Source organism: Somniosus microcephalus, chromosome 23, assembly GCF_052327205.1.
Source record: "Somniosus microcephalus isolate GS21.2 chromosome 23, FLI_Smic_1.0, whole genome shotgun sequence".
Lineage (NCBI taxonomy): Eukaryota > Metazoa > Chordata > Chondrichthyes > Squaliformes > Somniosidae > Somniosus > Somniosus microcephalus.
The window spans coordinates 33,257,433-33,275,635 of NC_141009.1; the positions used below are offsets into that span (position 1 = coordinate 33,257,433).

The 18,203-nt window shown below is 43.2% G+C and overlaps 1 protein-coding gene across 5 annotated transcripts in view; it reads right to left on the reverse strand.

Annotated features, from left to right (window-relative positions):
* LOC147101798 (regulator of G protein signaling 3-like) overlaps positions 1-18,203 on the reverse strand; it is a 311,192-nt gene that overhangs the window by 180,495 nt on the left and 112,494 nt on the right. For all 5 annotated transcript variants that reach the window (XM_085965760.1, XM_085965756.1, XM_085965757.1 and 2 more), the window contains exons 10-13: positions 12,524-12,605; positions 11,510-11,615; positions 8,763-9,099; positions 7,549-7,588 (exon numbers count right to left, since the gene is read on the reverse strand). In XM_085965760.1, coding sequence (XP_085821886.1) covers positions 7,549-7,588; positions 8,763-9,099; positions 11,510-11,615; positions 12,524-12,605 — 565 coding nt within the window. The remainder of the gene's footprint in view (positions 1-7,548; positions 7,589-8,762; positions 9,100-11,509; positions 11,616-12,523; positions 12,606-18,203) is intronic.

The following is an 18,203-nucleotide window of genomic DNA, read 5'->3' on the forward strand; positions in this document are numbered from 1 at the left end:
TTATTAAGCATATAGATTTCAGACAATGTGAAATTCAGACATTCTACCCAATCAAAATCAAGCCTCCACACACTTCTCTACCCACTGCAAACAATGTCCCTCACCAATCACACACACATTGGGCTGGAGTTTGCCAATGGGGAGCTTTTGGAGGCGGGACTCCCACTTGTCAGGTTTCAGTCCCGCCTCCATCAACTTCTGGCCAACCCACGCTACTTTCCCCTGACTGGCCTTGTTAAGCTCGCCCAGTGGGCTTAGCAGGCCAATTAAGGGGAAGCCGGTTACAGAGAACGTCAACGTATGACGTTTCATCAGATGAATTGTCATCGTTTGACAGCTCAGTGAAGTTGTCAAAACACTGACATTCTCTGTAGTTTGATGAGTTCTTGAATTCAAGACTCATCAAACCTCTTTCTTTTGCAGAAATTAGATGGTTGTTGCATTGGAGAATACAACGGCCATCTGTCATCTCTACCGCGGAGGTGCGAGACTCTCCGCATCCCCAACTCTTGAAGCCTGCAGGAAGAAACAAAGGTAAGTAAACTTTTTCTATCACTTTCCACTTACCTCACATACTCACCTCTCCACACTTGCACCCATCACTTACCTTCACAGCGCACTTTTTGCACCCCTCCGACCCCCGCAGACCCACTGCTCGCCTCGGTGACCCTGGCGGGGTTCGGAGCCTTCAGGAAGCCCGCACTTGTGTGGATAAAATGGGGATAATCCTCTTATCTGCCTGTTAACTACCTGTTAACTGGCAGATAAGTGGCTGTAATCCCCTTCCCGCCTCCAGGAGACGGGACCCAGCGCGGGTCAGCTAACCGCCTCCTGGGAAGATGGCACGGAGGCGGGTTGCCATTCTGCCATTTTCCCGACAGTCCCACCTCCATACCTGCCTCCCCTGGGCTGGCAAAATTGCGCCCATTGTATTTTTATAAAATACTTTGGTAGTTTGCAAAATGTGCTTGCACACTTGAGGAAAACTAAAATGGACTTACAGCCAAAATATGCAGTCACATAAACCTACATTCTTAATTACATTATTTCAAGTGCTCTCAATCACAGTACAGTACTTTCATATTTTTCCATTTGTTATCATAGTATACAGAAAGCTAGGTTCAGCACCCTTGATAAAGAAATACAGAGTTTCAGTGAGTGAGCCTTACATAGAGGCTTATGGAAGCCCAGCAATGTAGTGGTTACAGTATTGATCTGGCTGGACCACATAAAGCATTGCTGGGTCCTACTCTTGTCTGCCAAAACTGCTCACTATTCCAGGATCATTCTGGAATGCAAGGATAACCCCCGGCTACTAGTCTCTGCTACTAACCGTCTTCTTAAACCCCTCTCCCCTGTCTCCTCCACACTCACCTCCAACAACAAGTGCGAGGAACTCATGAACTTCTTTGCCTCTAAGATTGAGACTATCCGATCAGCCGTCTCTGCCACTTCTCTTCCTTCCCCTAGCCCATCAGGCCAAACTTCCTCTAAAGATCCCCCCTGCCCTAGCCCCGAACTCGCATCTTTCTCCAGTTTCTCTCCGATCTTCCCTCTTGACCTCTCCACGCTCATCTTGTCCATGAGACCCACTTCCTGCTCCCTCGACCCAATTCCCACTAAACTGCTGACCACCCAACTTCCTTTTCTGGCTCCCATTGTTAACGGTTCGCTCTCCTCAGGTACTGTCCCCCTCTCCTTCAATTCTGCCATCATCACCCCTCTCCTCAAAAAAAAGCCCTTGACCCCTCTACCGCCCCATCTCCAACCTCCCTTTCCTCTCCAAGGTCCTTGAACATGTTGTCACCTCCCAAATCCGTGCCCATCTTTCCCACAATTCCATGTTTGAATCCTTCCAATCCGGTTTCCACCCAAGCCACAGTACCGAAACAGCTCTCATCAAAGTCACAAATGACATCCTTTGTGACTGTGACAAAGGTAAACTATCCCTCCCCGTCCTTCTCGATCTGTCTGCAGCCTTTGACATGGTTGACCACTCCATCCTCCTCCAACGCCTGTCCATCGTCCAGCTGGGTGGGACTGCACTCGCCTGGTTCCATTCTTATCTATCTAATCATAGCCAGAAAATCACCTGCAATGGCTTCTCTTCCCACTCCTGCATCGGTACCTCTGGGGTCCCTCAAGGATCTATCCTCGGTCCCTTCCTATTTCTCTTCTATATGCTGCCTCTTGGCAACATCATCCGAAAACACAGCGTCAGTTTCCACATGTACACTGACGACACCCAGCAACTACCTCACCACCACTTCACTCAACCCCTCCACAGTCTCTAAATTGTCAGACTGCTTGTCCGACATCCAGTTTTCTCCAATTAAATATTGGGAAGACCGAAGCCATTGTCTTCGGTCCCCGCCACAAACTCTGTTCCCTAGTCACCGACTCCATCCCTCTTCCCAGCATGTGTCTGAGGTTGAACCAGACTGTTCGCAACCTTGGTGTCATATTTGACCCTGAAATGAGCTTCCGACCACATATCCGCGACATAACGAAGACCGCCTATTTCAACCTCCATAACATCGCCTGTCTCCGTCTCTTGCCTCAGCTCATCTGATGCGGAAACCCTCAGCCATGCCTTTGTTACCTCGAGACTTGACTATTCCAACGCACTCATGGCTGGCCTCCCACATTCTACCCTACTTAACCTGAGGTCATCCAAAACTTGGCTGCCCGTGTCCTAACTCACACCAAGTCCCGTTCACCCATCACCCCTGTGCTTGCTGACCTCCACTGGCTCCCAGTTAAGCAACGCCTCGATTTCAAAATCCTCATTCTTGTTTTCAAACTCCTCCATGGCCTCGCCCCTCCCCATCTCTGCAATCTCCTTCAGCCCCACAACCACCGCACCCCCACCCCGAGATATCTGCGCTCCTCAAATTCTGCCCTCTTGAGCATCCCTGATTATAATCGCTTAACCATTGGCGGCCGTGCCCTAAGCTCTGGAATTCCCTCCCTAAACCTCCCCGCCTCTCTTTCCTCCTTTAAGACGCTCCTTAAAATCTTCCTCTTTGGCCAAGCTTTTGGTCATCTGCTCATATTTCTTATGTGGCTCGTGTCAAAATTTTGTCTTATAACACTCCTGTGAAGCGCCTTGGGACGTTTTACTACATTAAAGGCACTATATAAATATAAATTATTGTTGTTTTAAGCATAATGCTCTGGCTATCTGTTCTACAGTAGTAATATGGATAACTGCTGAATATTTTCTAAAGTGTCTCAATAGTTTTATAACCTTGCATGGGGAGGTTAGTTAGCACACAACCCTTTCATACCATGCCTATGCTACATGAGGAATATCGTCAATATATCAGCCAACTCTTACAGATAAGACCAGAAATGGAGACCAGATATCAAACAAATTCTCCTGATTCTGCTTCAATGAGTAATTTATTTTTCAGCATTCGGTAGTTTCCATAGCACCTCAACTTAGATTAAGTGGTTGGGCAGATTGCCCACTATACCTCATTGGGAGGCAGAATTGGGTTGTGGTTAGGAAGAAACCCAGGAGTTTGCATATATCCAAAATTTGGGGACCACTATGGGAAGGCCATTTGCTGGGCCAAGTCTGACAGGCTGCTTGGTGATCTTTTTGATTCTATGCAGCATTTTTTTCCAGTGGGTCGCTGCACTTGTATATGTGCAAGATTGTGCACTCCCTCCAAAGCTTGATAGAAATTCCTGACAAAACATTTAAATGCTTCAGAAGGCAAACTATGCCTCCTGCTGTTTTACATTATTAAGTTGCAATTGGGATCTAAAGCATGAGCAATAAGAACTTAAAGCCCAACCCCAAGTAGGCTAGCTATCAATCAACTTAAAAGAGGAAGGACAATTTAAAGGGAGTCATTTTTGTTCAAAGTACTTCTGCATTTTTTGGCGGAAGAAAATATTAGCCTCAGGAGAATTTTGACTGACCTTTTTCGAAAACATGAATTTCTTAACAGCGCACAGTCCCTTGCATCAGGGCTCCCTCCCAGCTCAGCCTCTCTGATGATATCAACAGTGGGAGTGTCCCAGAGTTGCTCTGGATGCTAATATTATTTTTCTACAGAGCAGCACTACTTTGAACAAAGAGTATTCCCCTAAACTTTGATTCCCTTTTAAGGAATACTTAAAGAAGAATGACTCTACCCCAGAGGGCCGTGGATGCTCAGTCATTGAGTATATTCAAGACTGAGATCGATAGACTTTTGGGCACTAAGGGAATCAAGGGATATGGGGATAGGGCAGGAAAGTGGAGTTGAGGTAGAAGATCAGCCATGATCTTACTGAATGGTGAAGCAGGCTTCAGGAGCCGTATGGCCTTTTCCTGCTGAATTCAACAACAAGGCGCAAAAATGTGTCCAGTTCTGGCTGGGCTATGTATAGGCTGTCCGTGGACACGATAAGAAGAAGAAGATTTCTTATGTTTTAATGACTGTGCAAAGAATAAAGCGCTCTAATATCTGTATAATGACAGAGCACTTTTATTGAATTACATTCAAATCAATGTCGTAGCCTCAACATCTCCTCAAATATAGTTAAGTGTTTCTGATTGGTTCCTGAAAAATAATTCGCTTTTTTCCTTTACCCAATGCAGGTAGATAAATATAAACACACATAAGTACTTCCATACCAATTACATAAATAGAATTATGCGCATAAAATGGAGGAGCAGCTCTTTACTGTTCATTTGTTTAGGGTGTGCCTTTTCATGGCAAAGGTTAAAATTATATAAATGCGTAGTTCATTTTACTCTGGTTTCTACGTCCTGGCGTAGGAAAATGAGTTCTGCATAAATTGCCATCGGCAAGATCAGCAGAGAAACTGGCGTAAATTTCAGCATAATTTCTGCGTAAATGCAATCCAGGAAATTTGGTACCAGTATTGTCCTTCAGCATCTCGGACTGTATTTCTACACCAATGCCACAGGGTGGCGCCACCACAATTAGTTCTACCTTTGTCAACAGTGATAGAATTTTGAAGATAGTAACTTAATCTTTGGCAGGTTTAGAAAACCTACCCTTTGTCTTGAAGTAGTTTTTCTGTCACCCTTGGACTTTGTCATGTAACCTGAGGCTACTTTCCATGAGTTCATGCCTAGTTAGACTCATTAATTCACAATTTTGCTGTAAAGTAATTTACCCTTGCTGATCCCACTGAAATTCAAATACCATGTGCCGCCAGGCAAATAATAATTTGGACCCATACTCGTTATCCTGAGCTGGCAACCCCACCTAAATATGCAGAACAAAATTGAGAGCCTTCTCTAGTGGTCACTAATGTATTATGCAAACCCCCCACTTGCCCATTGTTATAAACTGCCAACCACATTTATTAAATAGTGAATGCGTGAAGGAATATTGGTAATGACATACTATACATTTATAGTCGTTACAAACTTTACTATGCCTCCTGGAGATACCCCTTCATATAGTTTGGAGTTGAATCTTTTAAAGCGGATGTAAAACACTAAAGCACTACTATGTAATGAGGCGTCATATGCCTAACACACATCAGTAGCATCTCAAAGTTATCACACGACAAAAGCTTCACAAATCTGTACAGTAAACTATTCTGATGGGCTTATGCAACCACTATCCTTTAAGTTAATGATGCTGATTGCCTCAAATATTCTACTGATGAAATGTGAACCAATTGTTAACCAGTTCCATTACAGATAGGAAAAGGGATGAATCAATAACCAGCAACTATCACAAAATCAACCAACCAATCAAGTCATCACTTTTTTTTTCAAAGCTATTATTACTGAAGTAGCAAGTATCATAAAATCAAGCAAATTGCTTTAACAATTTTCTTCATGATGTTATTTCCTCACTGCTAGATACACACATGTATAAATATTAGAACAATGTATATAACATATGGTAAAAATTAAACCATTCTGAAAAAGGAACTACATTTACAAATAACCTGTAATAAACCCAAGCTCCTTTTATCCACTACCAACCATCTCCTTAAACCCCTCTTCCTTGCTCCTACCACCCTTAACTCTGACAACTCTGAGGAGCTCATGGTTTTCTTGTTCACCAAGCTCGGGACCATTTGTTCAGCTGCCTCTGCTGTTTTCCCCCTTGCCTTTGACCACACAGCCAAACTTCCCCCCAGTCCCACCCTACTCTAGCTCTGAAACTCGGTCTCACGCTCTCTCCTCAGTTTCTCCTCATCTCCCTCCAGTATCACCATGCTCAGCTCATTCACAAGACTTACATCGTGCTTCCTCAACCCCATTCTGACTGAACTCCTGATGATCTAACTTCCCTTTCTGAACCCCACATTTTCCAATATTGTAAATGGTTCCCTAGCCACAGGCTACCGTCCCAGCTCTAACCTTCCCTTCCTCTCCAAGGCCTTTGAATATGTTGTTGCCTGTAAAATCCATTTACACCTATCGCGCAACGTCATGCTTGAATCCTTCCAAACAAGTTTCTACCGCTCCCACAGCGCCAAGTCGGCCATAACAAAAGTCACAAATGACATTCTCTATAACTGGCTTCCTAACCCACAACACAATAAATGTAAAATCCTTGTCCTCAAATTCCTCCATAGCCTTGATACACTTAAGTCTGCAATCTCCTCCAGACTTCCCATCCCTTCAGTCTTGTGACTCTGGCCTCCTGTGCATCTCCCCTCCCATTGTCCCACAATTATAGGTAGAACCTTCAGCTGCCTAAACTCTGCACTCTGTAATTTATACCCTAAACCCCTCCACTTCTCTAATCCTTTAAAAAAGTCTTCAGAACCCATCTTTTTGCCCAAGCCTTTAATCACTCCTAAACTCTCTCCTAGCTCAGGGTCTCTGTCCTCTTACTATTACTCTGTAAAGCATCTTAGGGCATTTTGCACTTTAAAGCTGCTATATAAATGCAAGCTGTTATTGTATACCTCAAAATCAACATCTTACTGAGCAAAAAATTAACAAAAAGCAGAATTTAAAAAAAATCACTCCCTGCGCCAAGTATGGAAAGCAAATTACCATTCATTTTTGGCAAAGATGTATCAATTGTGGGACATCGTGCCAGAAGCAATAGCAATGCGCTCCAAATCTCGCCCAGGTAAATCAGTGTGCGACATTGAGGGACTGTGATGTAACTAATGTAACAGAGTGAGAGAAGTACAATATGTGAGCCATAGGCTTTTGAGAGCTCTGTATCCACGATAGGGGTACAGCTTTAGGAAATTGTATAAAATATTAGAATGACCAAGGCAAGGTGGTATAGCTTTAAAAAATCTTTAAAGGCAATTAAGGTCAATCAGGAACGAACCCCAGCCTGGAAGGATGAAAGGCAGGGAAATAATTCAGGTAAAGGAGAGGTTAGAGAGAAAGGAGCCGAGAGTGAGAAGGTGTATGCTGGAAAATAATCGCTGTTACTGTTTTGTTCATCGCTGCAAATAAAAACACAACTGCCATGGATGAATAAACTTCAGTTGTTTTAAACATTAAGCTCTAGTCTACAGCTTCTAGTTACAGACTAAAATATAATATTGTCCATCAGGGGGTTACATTAATAATTAATCTTAAACACGTACCATAACTGGCATGGTTCTCTTGAGGTACTGGTCTCAGAATCTGAAAAGTAATCAAATTATAAGTAAAATGACCATTACTTAGTTTGATCATGTGATTCAGTTGTGTGAAGTGAAATTTCAACATTCAACCCATATTCAAACTTTAAACCTTGGAACTGCTACCATTTTGATAATTTCCAGATATGTTTCCTTATGTCCAGCACAAAATTTTGCTTCCACAGGCAAACCCACAGTCCCTATGAACATAAACAGCCTTCAGGTTCACAACCTCTGCATTGTATTTGACTCAGAGCTGAGTTTCTGACCCCGTATCATCTTGAGCACTGCCTCTCTAATATTACCAGTCTTGGCCATAGTCAATATGATCTCCTGGACTAGTTTTGATTGCGTAGAGCAATTTTTCCTAATTGGCTTTGGGTTTCAATTTTTTTTCACCTCTCCCAGGAGATTCCATGTCTCCTGGTGGGTAAGAAGTGTCTAATCGTGCTGCCTTACTACATTGGGTGGGCTAAATGGAGCAGCTGGTCTTTCTCTGTCAGATATTTTCATATGTTTGTATGTCTCCATCCCTGCATTAGCCCATCTAGTGCCAAAATCCTCACCCATGCCTTTGTCACTTCCAGACTCAACTATCCAATACTCTCATCCTGCACCCTCCATAGACTTCATTGCCTCTAAAATCTGCTGCCTGTATCCTGCAACAAGTCCCACTCACCCATTGGCCCCATGCTTGCTGGCCTAATTTGGCTCCTAGTCTCCCAACGCCTCAAATTTAAAATTCCCATTTTAGTGTTCAGATCCCTTCATGGCTTCAACCCTCCTTATCACTGTAGCCTTACAATCCTCGAAGAACACTGCGTTCCTCCAAATCTAGCCTCTTCTGCATCTCCCACTCCCATCGCCCCACCATTGATGGTCATGCTTTCAACTATCTAGGCCCTAAGCCCTTGAAACCCCTCCCTAAACCTCAATGCCTCTCCACCTCCTTTAAGATCCTCCTTAAAACCCACCACTTTGACCTGGCTTTTAGTCACGCCTCCTAATATTTTGTTCTTTGGCTCGGTGATTACACTTCTGTGAAGTGCCTTGGGATGGTTCTCTTTGTTAAAGACACTATAAATGAGAGTAGTTGTTATATTCCAAACAAAATAATCCAATATTTCTAGCACACAACTTTTATCAAATGAGCAACTTTCTTTTCATAAGGTGCATACCTGGCTGCCATGTTTTATTGGTGAAAGAATGAGAATATTGTCTCCCTCAGATCCAACATTTGAGACCATAGGCCCATTCTGTGGACACTTGTCAAACTCCTCACGTCGCTCCCAGCTGTTCAGTACAACTCCATCTGTACCATCATAGACAAAATGGCAACTTTCTCTGTGATCCACAGAACCTGATGGGGTAGTACAGTTCTTTTCACGTTTGTTGGGTGGAGACAGCAAATCATGATTTGACTTGTAAGGTGGTTTTCTTATCATGCGTTCAAAGCTGGGTTTCAACCGAGGAACAAGACGCCAGATTAAAACGATGATCTGACTGTGACAGTTTCTGTAAAGAAGCAAATAATGTAGCATTAAAAACAAGCACAGGATGATGCTTGAAAGGTAAATTTTCTGCTTGTGCACTCCTGGCACAGGGCCTCACCAGCTGGTAGTGGATATTGGGAAATTGTGCACGATCAGCTCCTGATTTTCCATCTGTTAATTTACCCTTTACTGTCCAATGCAACCAATTGTACTGGAAACTTCAGTAAAGCAAGTCAATCTTCAGTGTAGTATCCACAATAGTTTACTTCGGTGATATAATTCATGTTCGAATACTTGAAGCAATAAAAGCACCAAAACTGTTGCACAGGAGATCTTTAGATTATGTATTTATGATAAGGCTATATCATATACCATGAAGACAAATACACCACCTTAAAGCACATACCACAAAGCATGCAGGTTAAGTGCATACTAAGGTCTAGAAAACATAAACTTGAGAAAGATGAGCCTGAATGGATTAAAAACAACACAAAGTGAAATAATTAAGAAAAACAAACTACAAAGCTTCTAAAGAGAAAGGTGAGTGAAACCACTGGGAAAAATACAGGAACCTCCAAAAAATGTAAAAAGGCAAGTAATATGGCAAAGAGGAAACTAGAAATGAGTGTAGCTGTAGAAGCCGAACACAACATTCAGAAATACTCTCAGTATTAGAACAGCAAGAGTGTTATCAAAAAAGAATTGAGGTCACTGGAAAGTATAAATGGGATTGAAGCGGAGGATAAACTAAAATAAATTAACATTCCAAATGATTACTTGCTGGAAGTTTACACCAGAGAAAAAACTAATAGCATGCCACTCGTCGCAGGAAGTACCACAATCAAACTTAGTGGCCTAGAAATTCCCTGGGACCATGTGAAATTGGTGTTGCCAGCTCATTATAATGAGTCAGGCAGGCAGCCAGCCAGCCAGCACTACCCACACTAGTCATTAGCTACCCGCCTGTTTGGGGGGGGATGCTAAATCGGGCTTGACTGATGCCACTTAAAGGAAGTCAACACCACTTAAATGGGAGATGCACTCTGGCTGCAGGCAGGAAGGAACGCGTCTGAAGAAGCCTGGCTGCAGGACCTGCAGATCAGACCCGCAGGTTCTCCAATGCTGCATTAGACACCCTAGACCAGGCAGCAGACAGGAGGAAGGAAATCCTGTTCCCCAGAGGGTAGAGAGCCCTCCAGGCAACATGTCTGTCCCCACTGGGATGAGGTTGAATAGGAGATTAATGTCAGGAGCTTAGCTCCCAGGACATGGCTGCAATGTAGAAAGAAGTTTAATGACCTCACCAGAGTTGTCAAGGTAAGAATCCCAACTCTCAGCTCTTTCATTCTCCGCTCACACCTCCACCATCTGCAGGCTCACTACTTACATTATCCCTCTCCCCTTCTTGTGTTCACTCTCCTCCAATCACTGCACTGCACCTCCTACTCACACACTCTTCACCATCTACTCTCACCATTATTGTAACCATCACTTCCTCACACCTCCATGGTATTCCACCATGACAGGCACATACTATAAACACCTCTCAAGGCAGTCACTAACACACTCCTTTCTTTCTTGCAGGAGAAAGCCGCGCGCAACTTGTGACAGATGGCTGCAACTGGTGGAGGCTGAGTCCACCTGCACATCCTGTACCCTGTGGAAGCCAGCTCACACTGCTGCCATGGTAGCTCAGATGCCTGACATCTTAGCTCATGGCAGGGGGGGGGCAGTGTTGACAGGATCTACCAGAGCGTCACATCACTCCTAAACTCTGTTACTGCACAGAGCAGTAGGAGTGTTGAGGTGCAGTCCCAGTAGAGTGGCCTTGGCTCCATGGGAGAGGTGCCTGCTGTCCTCTCAGATTGACAGCATGCCTGCTCCCCTGCCAACCATTCCACCAGTGCCCTTGTTAGTGCCACATAACCGGCTGGGCCAGATTGTCCCAGTCCAAGCCAAGATGCTGCAGTCTGCAGCCGGGCCCTCAAGGTCCAGAACTGCTTGGGGTTGCCCACCATGGCCACATCTGAAGTGTCCTCAGTGGAAGCTTAGCAGCCTTCCATCTCCTAAGCTATAACCACTCAGGATACACATCATAGGAGAACTGGGATATGTAAACGAGCACAAGGATGATTCTTAATTATTCCAGTTGAATATTAGACACAAATGGAATTGAGTTGTTGGATAATATTTTTTTTAATTTCTGGATCTGGAGTTGGTGTAATATTATTTGTATGTGGAAATTTAAAATAAGGAATTATCATTTTCTTCCTGATCATACTTCACTGTATCATTATTCAAAATATTTATCCAGTTGCATAAAGCCTTTAAGATGTATTTAGTTCTTAATTGACAAATGATTTGTGTGCTCATCTGATTAATGACATACAATTTAGAACACTGCCATCTTACTTTACTTAAATAGGTTTTACCTTATTGCATGAGCCAGCTCCACACATTTCCACTGCTCCACATGCTGTCCATTCAGCTGTAACAGAGTATCTAATGATTGTAAGCCTGCTTGATCAGCTGGGCCACCTTGGAAAAAACAACAAAACTGCACTGATTAAGAATGTGTGATTGATTACATGGACTGAACAGATATTGAATCTGAAATGCAGCATTTCAAAGGTAAACTTAAACAATCCTTTTAGATGAAAGTATAGAATTACATTTTGGAAAAAAACAGAAATGTAGAACAGCACTAACTTACAGGGCTCGACAGGGTAGATGCAGGGAGGATGTTTCCCCTGGCTGGGGAGTCTAGAACACAGGTTCACAGTCTCAGAATAAGGGGTCTTATTTAGGACTGAGATGAGGAGAAATTTCTTCACTCAGAGAGTGGTGAATCTTTGGAATTCTCTGCCCCAGAGGGCTGTAGAGGCTCAGTCGTTGGGTATATTCAAGACAGAGAGCGATAGATTTTTGGATATTAAGGGAATCAAGGGATAGGGGGATAGTGCAGGAAAGTGGAGTTGAGGTAGACGATCAGCCATGATCCTATTGAATGGCGGAGCAGGCTCAAGGGGCCGGATGGCCTACTCCTGCTCCTATTTCTTATGTTCTAAGTAAAATCTGATATAAAAAGGCAAGACTCAATCTTAATCACATCCATGCATATCTGCAAGTCCCTGCTAAAAGATAGCTTTGAGCTTGGCCCGATTTCCACATTGTTATGGTTGTGAATTAACATAGAATAATAATAAGTAAAACGAGAACAGTACTACCAAGATCATTTTATAATATCGGCACATCTGAAATGATTTAAAACCTTTTCCAACAAAGCACAAAGTACTTGAATTTAAATTGAAAGATACAAATCCATCACTGATACTGCAACTCTTATTTTAAAGGCAGGGATAACACAGCATATTTAGGTGAGTAAAGCAAGAGGAGATATGATTTTTCATTTTGCCTAAACCACCACTGAAGTATAAATATCTTGCCTGGGTCTACTGCTTGCACACGAACAGGAGCATCGCAGCAAATGGTGAAGCCAAAACCGTCTTTGCCTCGTGGGATTGCAACCTGAAATACACCGCAAAAAAAACAGTAATATAAAACTAATGACCTTTCAAGGAATCATGTTCTAGTCAATATGTTTCAACTAAAAAGCTTATTTACAAAATCATTAGCAGCTGTTTAATACATTGATTTTGCTCAACAACTGCTACATTATCAATAAATATAACAATAGATTAGTCCGATTTTCAGGCGTAAAATGGGTGATACTGGCTGGAAAATGGATCACGCACATTTTCGGTCGGGGAATTGATGGGGAAAGAAAGAGAGAAATAGAGAAAGAAAGATCGATCTGTGCATTTTGGACGAGCAAGTGTAGGGTGAGCAAAGAGATGTTATGAAGCAGGTGGTAACTTGATTTAAGTATCTTAATGAAGTCCTGATTCTATGATTTGACTTCCATGATATTTCCTAACATTCATGCGCATTGAACGCTGAGGCCGGGATTTTGCTCACCTCGGCGGGTCCGGGGCGTGCGATGTCGGTGGCGGGTCATGGCCCGCTGCTGGCTTCATCCCGCTGTCTAAAATGAATTTATGTTGATAGGGCTTGTTAAGCCCGCCCAGCGCATTTCCCGGGCCAACTAGAGGATGCAGGTCTGGTTACGTCATTCATGATGCGTCATCAGCCAGTTTCCTTAAAGGGACCATGGCCAACTTTATTTTGACATTTGTGCTGTCAGTGTTCTACAGCATTGAAGTGCTGCAAACACTGACAAAAGCTGCAGAGAGGCAAAGGGCTGCACCCAGGTTCGCCCATGACTCCCTCCATATGCTTATAGAGGGAGTCACAGCACACAGGGAGGTCCTCTTCCCTTCCGAAGGGCGGAAGACACTCTCCAGGAAACCAACACCGCCTGGTTGCACATTGCACAGGAGGGCACAAGCAGGGATGTGATCAGGAGGACCAGGGTGCAATGGCGCAAACATTTCAATTATCTCATTATATCACGAAACATTAGTACAAAGCCACACTCAACCTCATCCTGCTGTGCCTCTCATCACATCCCCATCACTCTGCCTTCCCTACCCTACTCCTGCACATCTTTACTCACATCAACTTACCTTGCACCTCCACCCATCCCTCTCTATCTACATTATCACATCCCCATCTCACTAGCCACCCCTATCCTAGTCCAATCATACCAACTAACTACTAACAACACACAAGGGTAGCCACTTGGTGTTTTATCCAATGTTTATGTAAAGTTTCTATTAATGTGCTGTCAAACATTGAAATCTTTATTTTCAACACTTTGTGTTCTTGGACAGATTTGTGTGCACCTTTGGAAGTGGCTTAGTGAGTTGCAGTGAATGGTGAGACATAATGGTATCCCCTGCAATGGTGGTGAGTGTGAAAGGGATGGCTTGGTCATTGTAGGGATGCTTTATGGTGTTGGTGTGGGGTGGTGCCAACCTGGCGCATCATGTGGCAGCCAGGGTGTACAGTGTAAAGTTAAGTAAATCTGGCCATGACAAGGCCATGCCTGGCCAGCAATGTGCTCGGGTGCTGATGCCCTCTGTCCTGTGCAGCATCAGGTGATTGCGGAGAAGGTTGGTGTTGTTGTTGGTGCTGCTGGTGTGCTTGGTGCTGCTGGTTTGGGACTCATCGTGGTCCAATTCTGAGGACCAAGGTGAGACAGTATAAACAGCACCCATGCTGATGGAATAGATGGCAGGTAGAGATGGCAGAAGCAATCTGTCAATGGTGAGTGAGGTAATGAGGTGAGACTAGATGGAGACTTGTGGAAAGACTTGCAGCATGCTGAATCTGTTGTGGAAATACAGTGAGGAACAGCTTGTGGCTGAGGAAAGCGATCTCTGTTGGGTGGGCGCTTTTACTGTACATTTGAAGCTGTCAAGTAATCAGCTGGAGCAATGGCCACTGAACTCCCACCTCAGGTTGACAGACGTGGTCACCGAACCGCATGGTTCCCATGGCCATGAAGTTAAAGTTAAAATGGTAAAAAAGCCTGTTAAAGATCTGGTAAGTATACTATAATTAGTTTAATTAGGTTGCCCACCACTGCCTATCGGGTCTGCTCAGCGCTGACAGACCCGGCATTGGGAAAGGCGCGTTGCGGCGGGTTGACAGCAGGTTCCCGACCCGTTGTCAAAAAAAAAACACTTTCCCACCCGACGCGCCACCGATCCCGCCCGCTGTCACCCCGGAAAATTCTGGCCTGAGTCTTTTACCTATCATCTACCTGCTAGGGACTTAGTTGTATACAGAAGTTAATTTCAAAATCCCTGAGAGAGGATTCTTTGCATAATTTTCAAGCCATTTCTCAACCATTTTTCCTGTTTTTCTATTGCAGCCTACTATGCCTCCACCCCACTCAACAGCTGTTAAAGTGCCAATTTGCCTGAAGGAATCCTCCCATATTGGAGGAGGTAGTGTAGGGCCAGCAAAGGGATGTTCTGAAAGTCAGCCTGCACCACTCAGCACCCAACCACCAATACCCCAGACTGCTGAATCTACAGGTAGAGGCACACACATCTATTTGTCAGATGATCAGCATGTCAATTTACAAGTGCTGCTTTGACAGAGTTTTGCTGCATGTACCAAATTGATCCACAACCAAACTATTCCACAGGCACACAGCACTGCCAGTGGCAATCAAGGTCACATCTGCACTCAACTTTTAAGATTTGGGTTCATCACTGGGAAATCAATAGCTTAAGACAAAAATAAAGCAAGTGGCGATGGACGGTTTGCTTGAGAGTGACAGGATTCCTGATGGTCTAGGAAGTATAGAATGTACCTACTTGCTCTTTTACACAATGTAATTACCTACATGAATAGAGAAGGATTCCAGTCTCTCAACGTACAGTTCATTTGCAAACATCAGAACCACATTACGCAAGTTAATGCTCACTTTCCAGGCAGCTATCACAATGCCTTCATTTTAAGTTAGTCCACTGTCCACACTAATATTTGACTGACAAGTCTCCTGGGCTATCAAGATTATTCTCTGCAGCCATGGCTCATGATGCCTCAGGACACCGGCTGAGCATAGGTATAAAAAAGATGATTGCATCCGCTTGAGTTATTATTGAACACAGCACTGATGTGCTGACGCGCGCTTTTGGTAATTAGACAAATCTGAGGGCATCCTGCCCTTTCTTTATTCCCCAAGGTATCAAGGAGCATGGTAGATGGCTGCTTGTTACACAACTTTGTCTTTCAAACAGGGATTGTGATAGAGGCCCTGAAGAAAGGCGGCCACCAGGTGTAGCAGGTAAACTGAGAGCAGCAGGAGCAGCCTGAAATTGTGGCCACTGTGAGAACTAGCAATCAAGCTTTCATATAGAATATCTTCTCTTAATTTGAAATTGTGCCCACAATATTAACAGATCTATTTACATCTTCTGCATGCCCTCCCTAAATATGCCTTCACCTACAGTACCTCAAATTGTCCATGCAACTCACAGATGATCCATTCATCACACCTGATGAAACTTGTTCCCAAATCTTTGCAAGAGCACTCGATGCACGTACAACAACTTATGTGCAAAATTTTAAATAACCAAATAAGATTGGGACGATTTGAACTCTCAGCAGGAAGCCAGTAGGAGTGGATGGCAAACCGCATGGAAGTCTTCGTTATAGACCCAGCAAATTATAACTGTTGGGCCTCAGTATCGGTATCACAATAGTCCTAAATGGCATCAATGAGATCAGTGAAGGCAGAACAGATAGCCTCTGCCACTTTGAAACCCCAGGTCTCTCAATCTGAGCATCGATGCGAGAAGCATCAACTACTCTTAAGCCGTATGGCATGGGGGGGGCTGGGCTCCAGTGCAAATCTCCCCGGAGTTGCCACATGCTCACTGGTGGACTGTACTGTTGCAAAATTGTCTTTCAAGCCTGTGCACGTGGCTAGTGGAGTCATCCACCCAAGGTGATTTCTGCAGCACAGTGCTTGGCACCCACACACTGCTCGTTAACCAACAACTGTACCAATACTTGCCACTTGGGAAGCATCCTTCTTATTATAAAAAGGTCCCATAAGATCCAGATCCCCAGGGTCATAAGCTGAGACAGGTCACAAGTTGACCCTCCAGACAGTAGGTTCCTTCTCTTTTTCTGCCACGACCAGTTGCTCACTTGTTGTAATGTGTCTAACCCAGCATACCGTTATAATCCATGTCTAACTCCCCAGGTTGGATTTTAGAAGCCAACAAACTAACTTGTAAATCATGAGAAAATATTGACTTTACAAAGTAACTTATTTTAAATATACCATGTATGAATCTTGAAATCTCAAACCTTGCATTAATTCCAGTATCTCTAGTTTACATTTTACTGACCAAAATAATATTTTGTATCTATGAACTTCCAATGATTGAAATCTACCCAAAGTAGAAAAATGTTGCCACTTTCTACAGCCATAACTTTCAGTAAGTTTCAATGCATCTTTAGGACTTTTTAATACTGAAGTAGAACATACTAAATTCCATACTTCAAAATATGCCGCAAGATTTAAACCAGAGTTGAAAAATAATCAAATTATTTCTATTTTGAAGTTAGTTACATATTTGACATAAATATACAACCAATTTGACATAAATATACAACCAATTTGACAAGAAAAATTAAACGGTAGTAAAAGCCATACAAATCAAACTCACTTACTTGAATTAGGAATGCTATGAAGTGAACAAAATTCATAAACACTGCTTCAAAAAATGAATTAATCTCCTGTACATATTATTAAATTGAGTTCATAAATGTTATACCTGTTGCCCAATTGCTTGGAGCATTGTTGAATCCTAATAGTTCTTCTTGCAATGGGCTGAATGATCTCCTTTTATGCTGTAATTTCTATTTTTCTACAACAACCACCCCAGTTTGCAGAGCCTTCTACTTTTAGAGACCTGACTCTTTCAAAGATCTATTCCATTAAATCGATTCATTGCTTCACATGTACAATGAACTGTTGGGACACAGAACGAATTTCCCGAAGCTGTGTGTTCCTGGCTTAAGAGTTTCAGAGTGGGCTGTAGTTTAGTTGGCATAGCCACCCATGGGAACCCAGATTTAGAAGAATCGCAGGAAGCAACCTTTCACCTCCCAAACCTCTGGCTCTGCTGCATGCCTCTGAACGATAAGCCAGAAGGTTTCCTGAAAATTTCACTCAGCAAGAAATAAACTTACTTTTATGTCTGGTTGGTTTCTATGAAGTACTTAGTATTCCCTTGATTCCTCCTAATCTTTGCAGTTTGCTCCTTGCAGCATGTTTACATACTGGTGAGAAATGTTTATTATAGTATTCCCAATAACATAGGGCAATAACAGGCATTGGCTAGCAGTGATCATTTAACTGAGGATTAAACTGAAACTGATTCGGTGCTAGAAACAATGTGACGAATGATTAGCAGATTCTGCTTAACAGTGAGTAAAAAGATATTGTGTGGATTAAACTGAAGAAAACCCCTTTTTATGTTTGATAGTGAAAGGTTTAAAATTCTAATGCAGTTAAAAAAACATCCAATTGTGTTTCCTCTACTTCCTCAGTGTCTATGACTCAATGTTGTTTCATGATTGATTTATATAATTAAGGATCAGGCAAGAAAAAGCTAAAGTACAATCAAAGTGCTT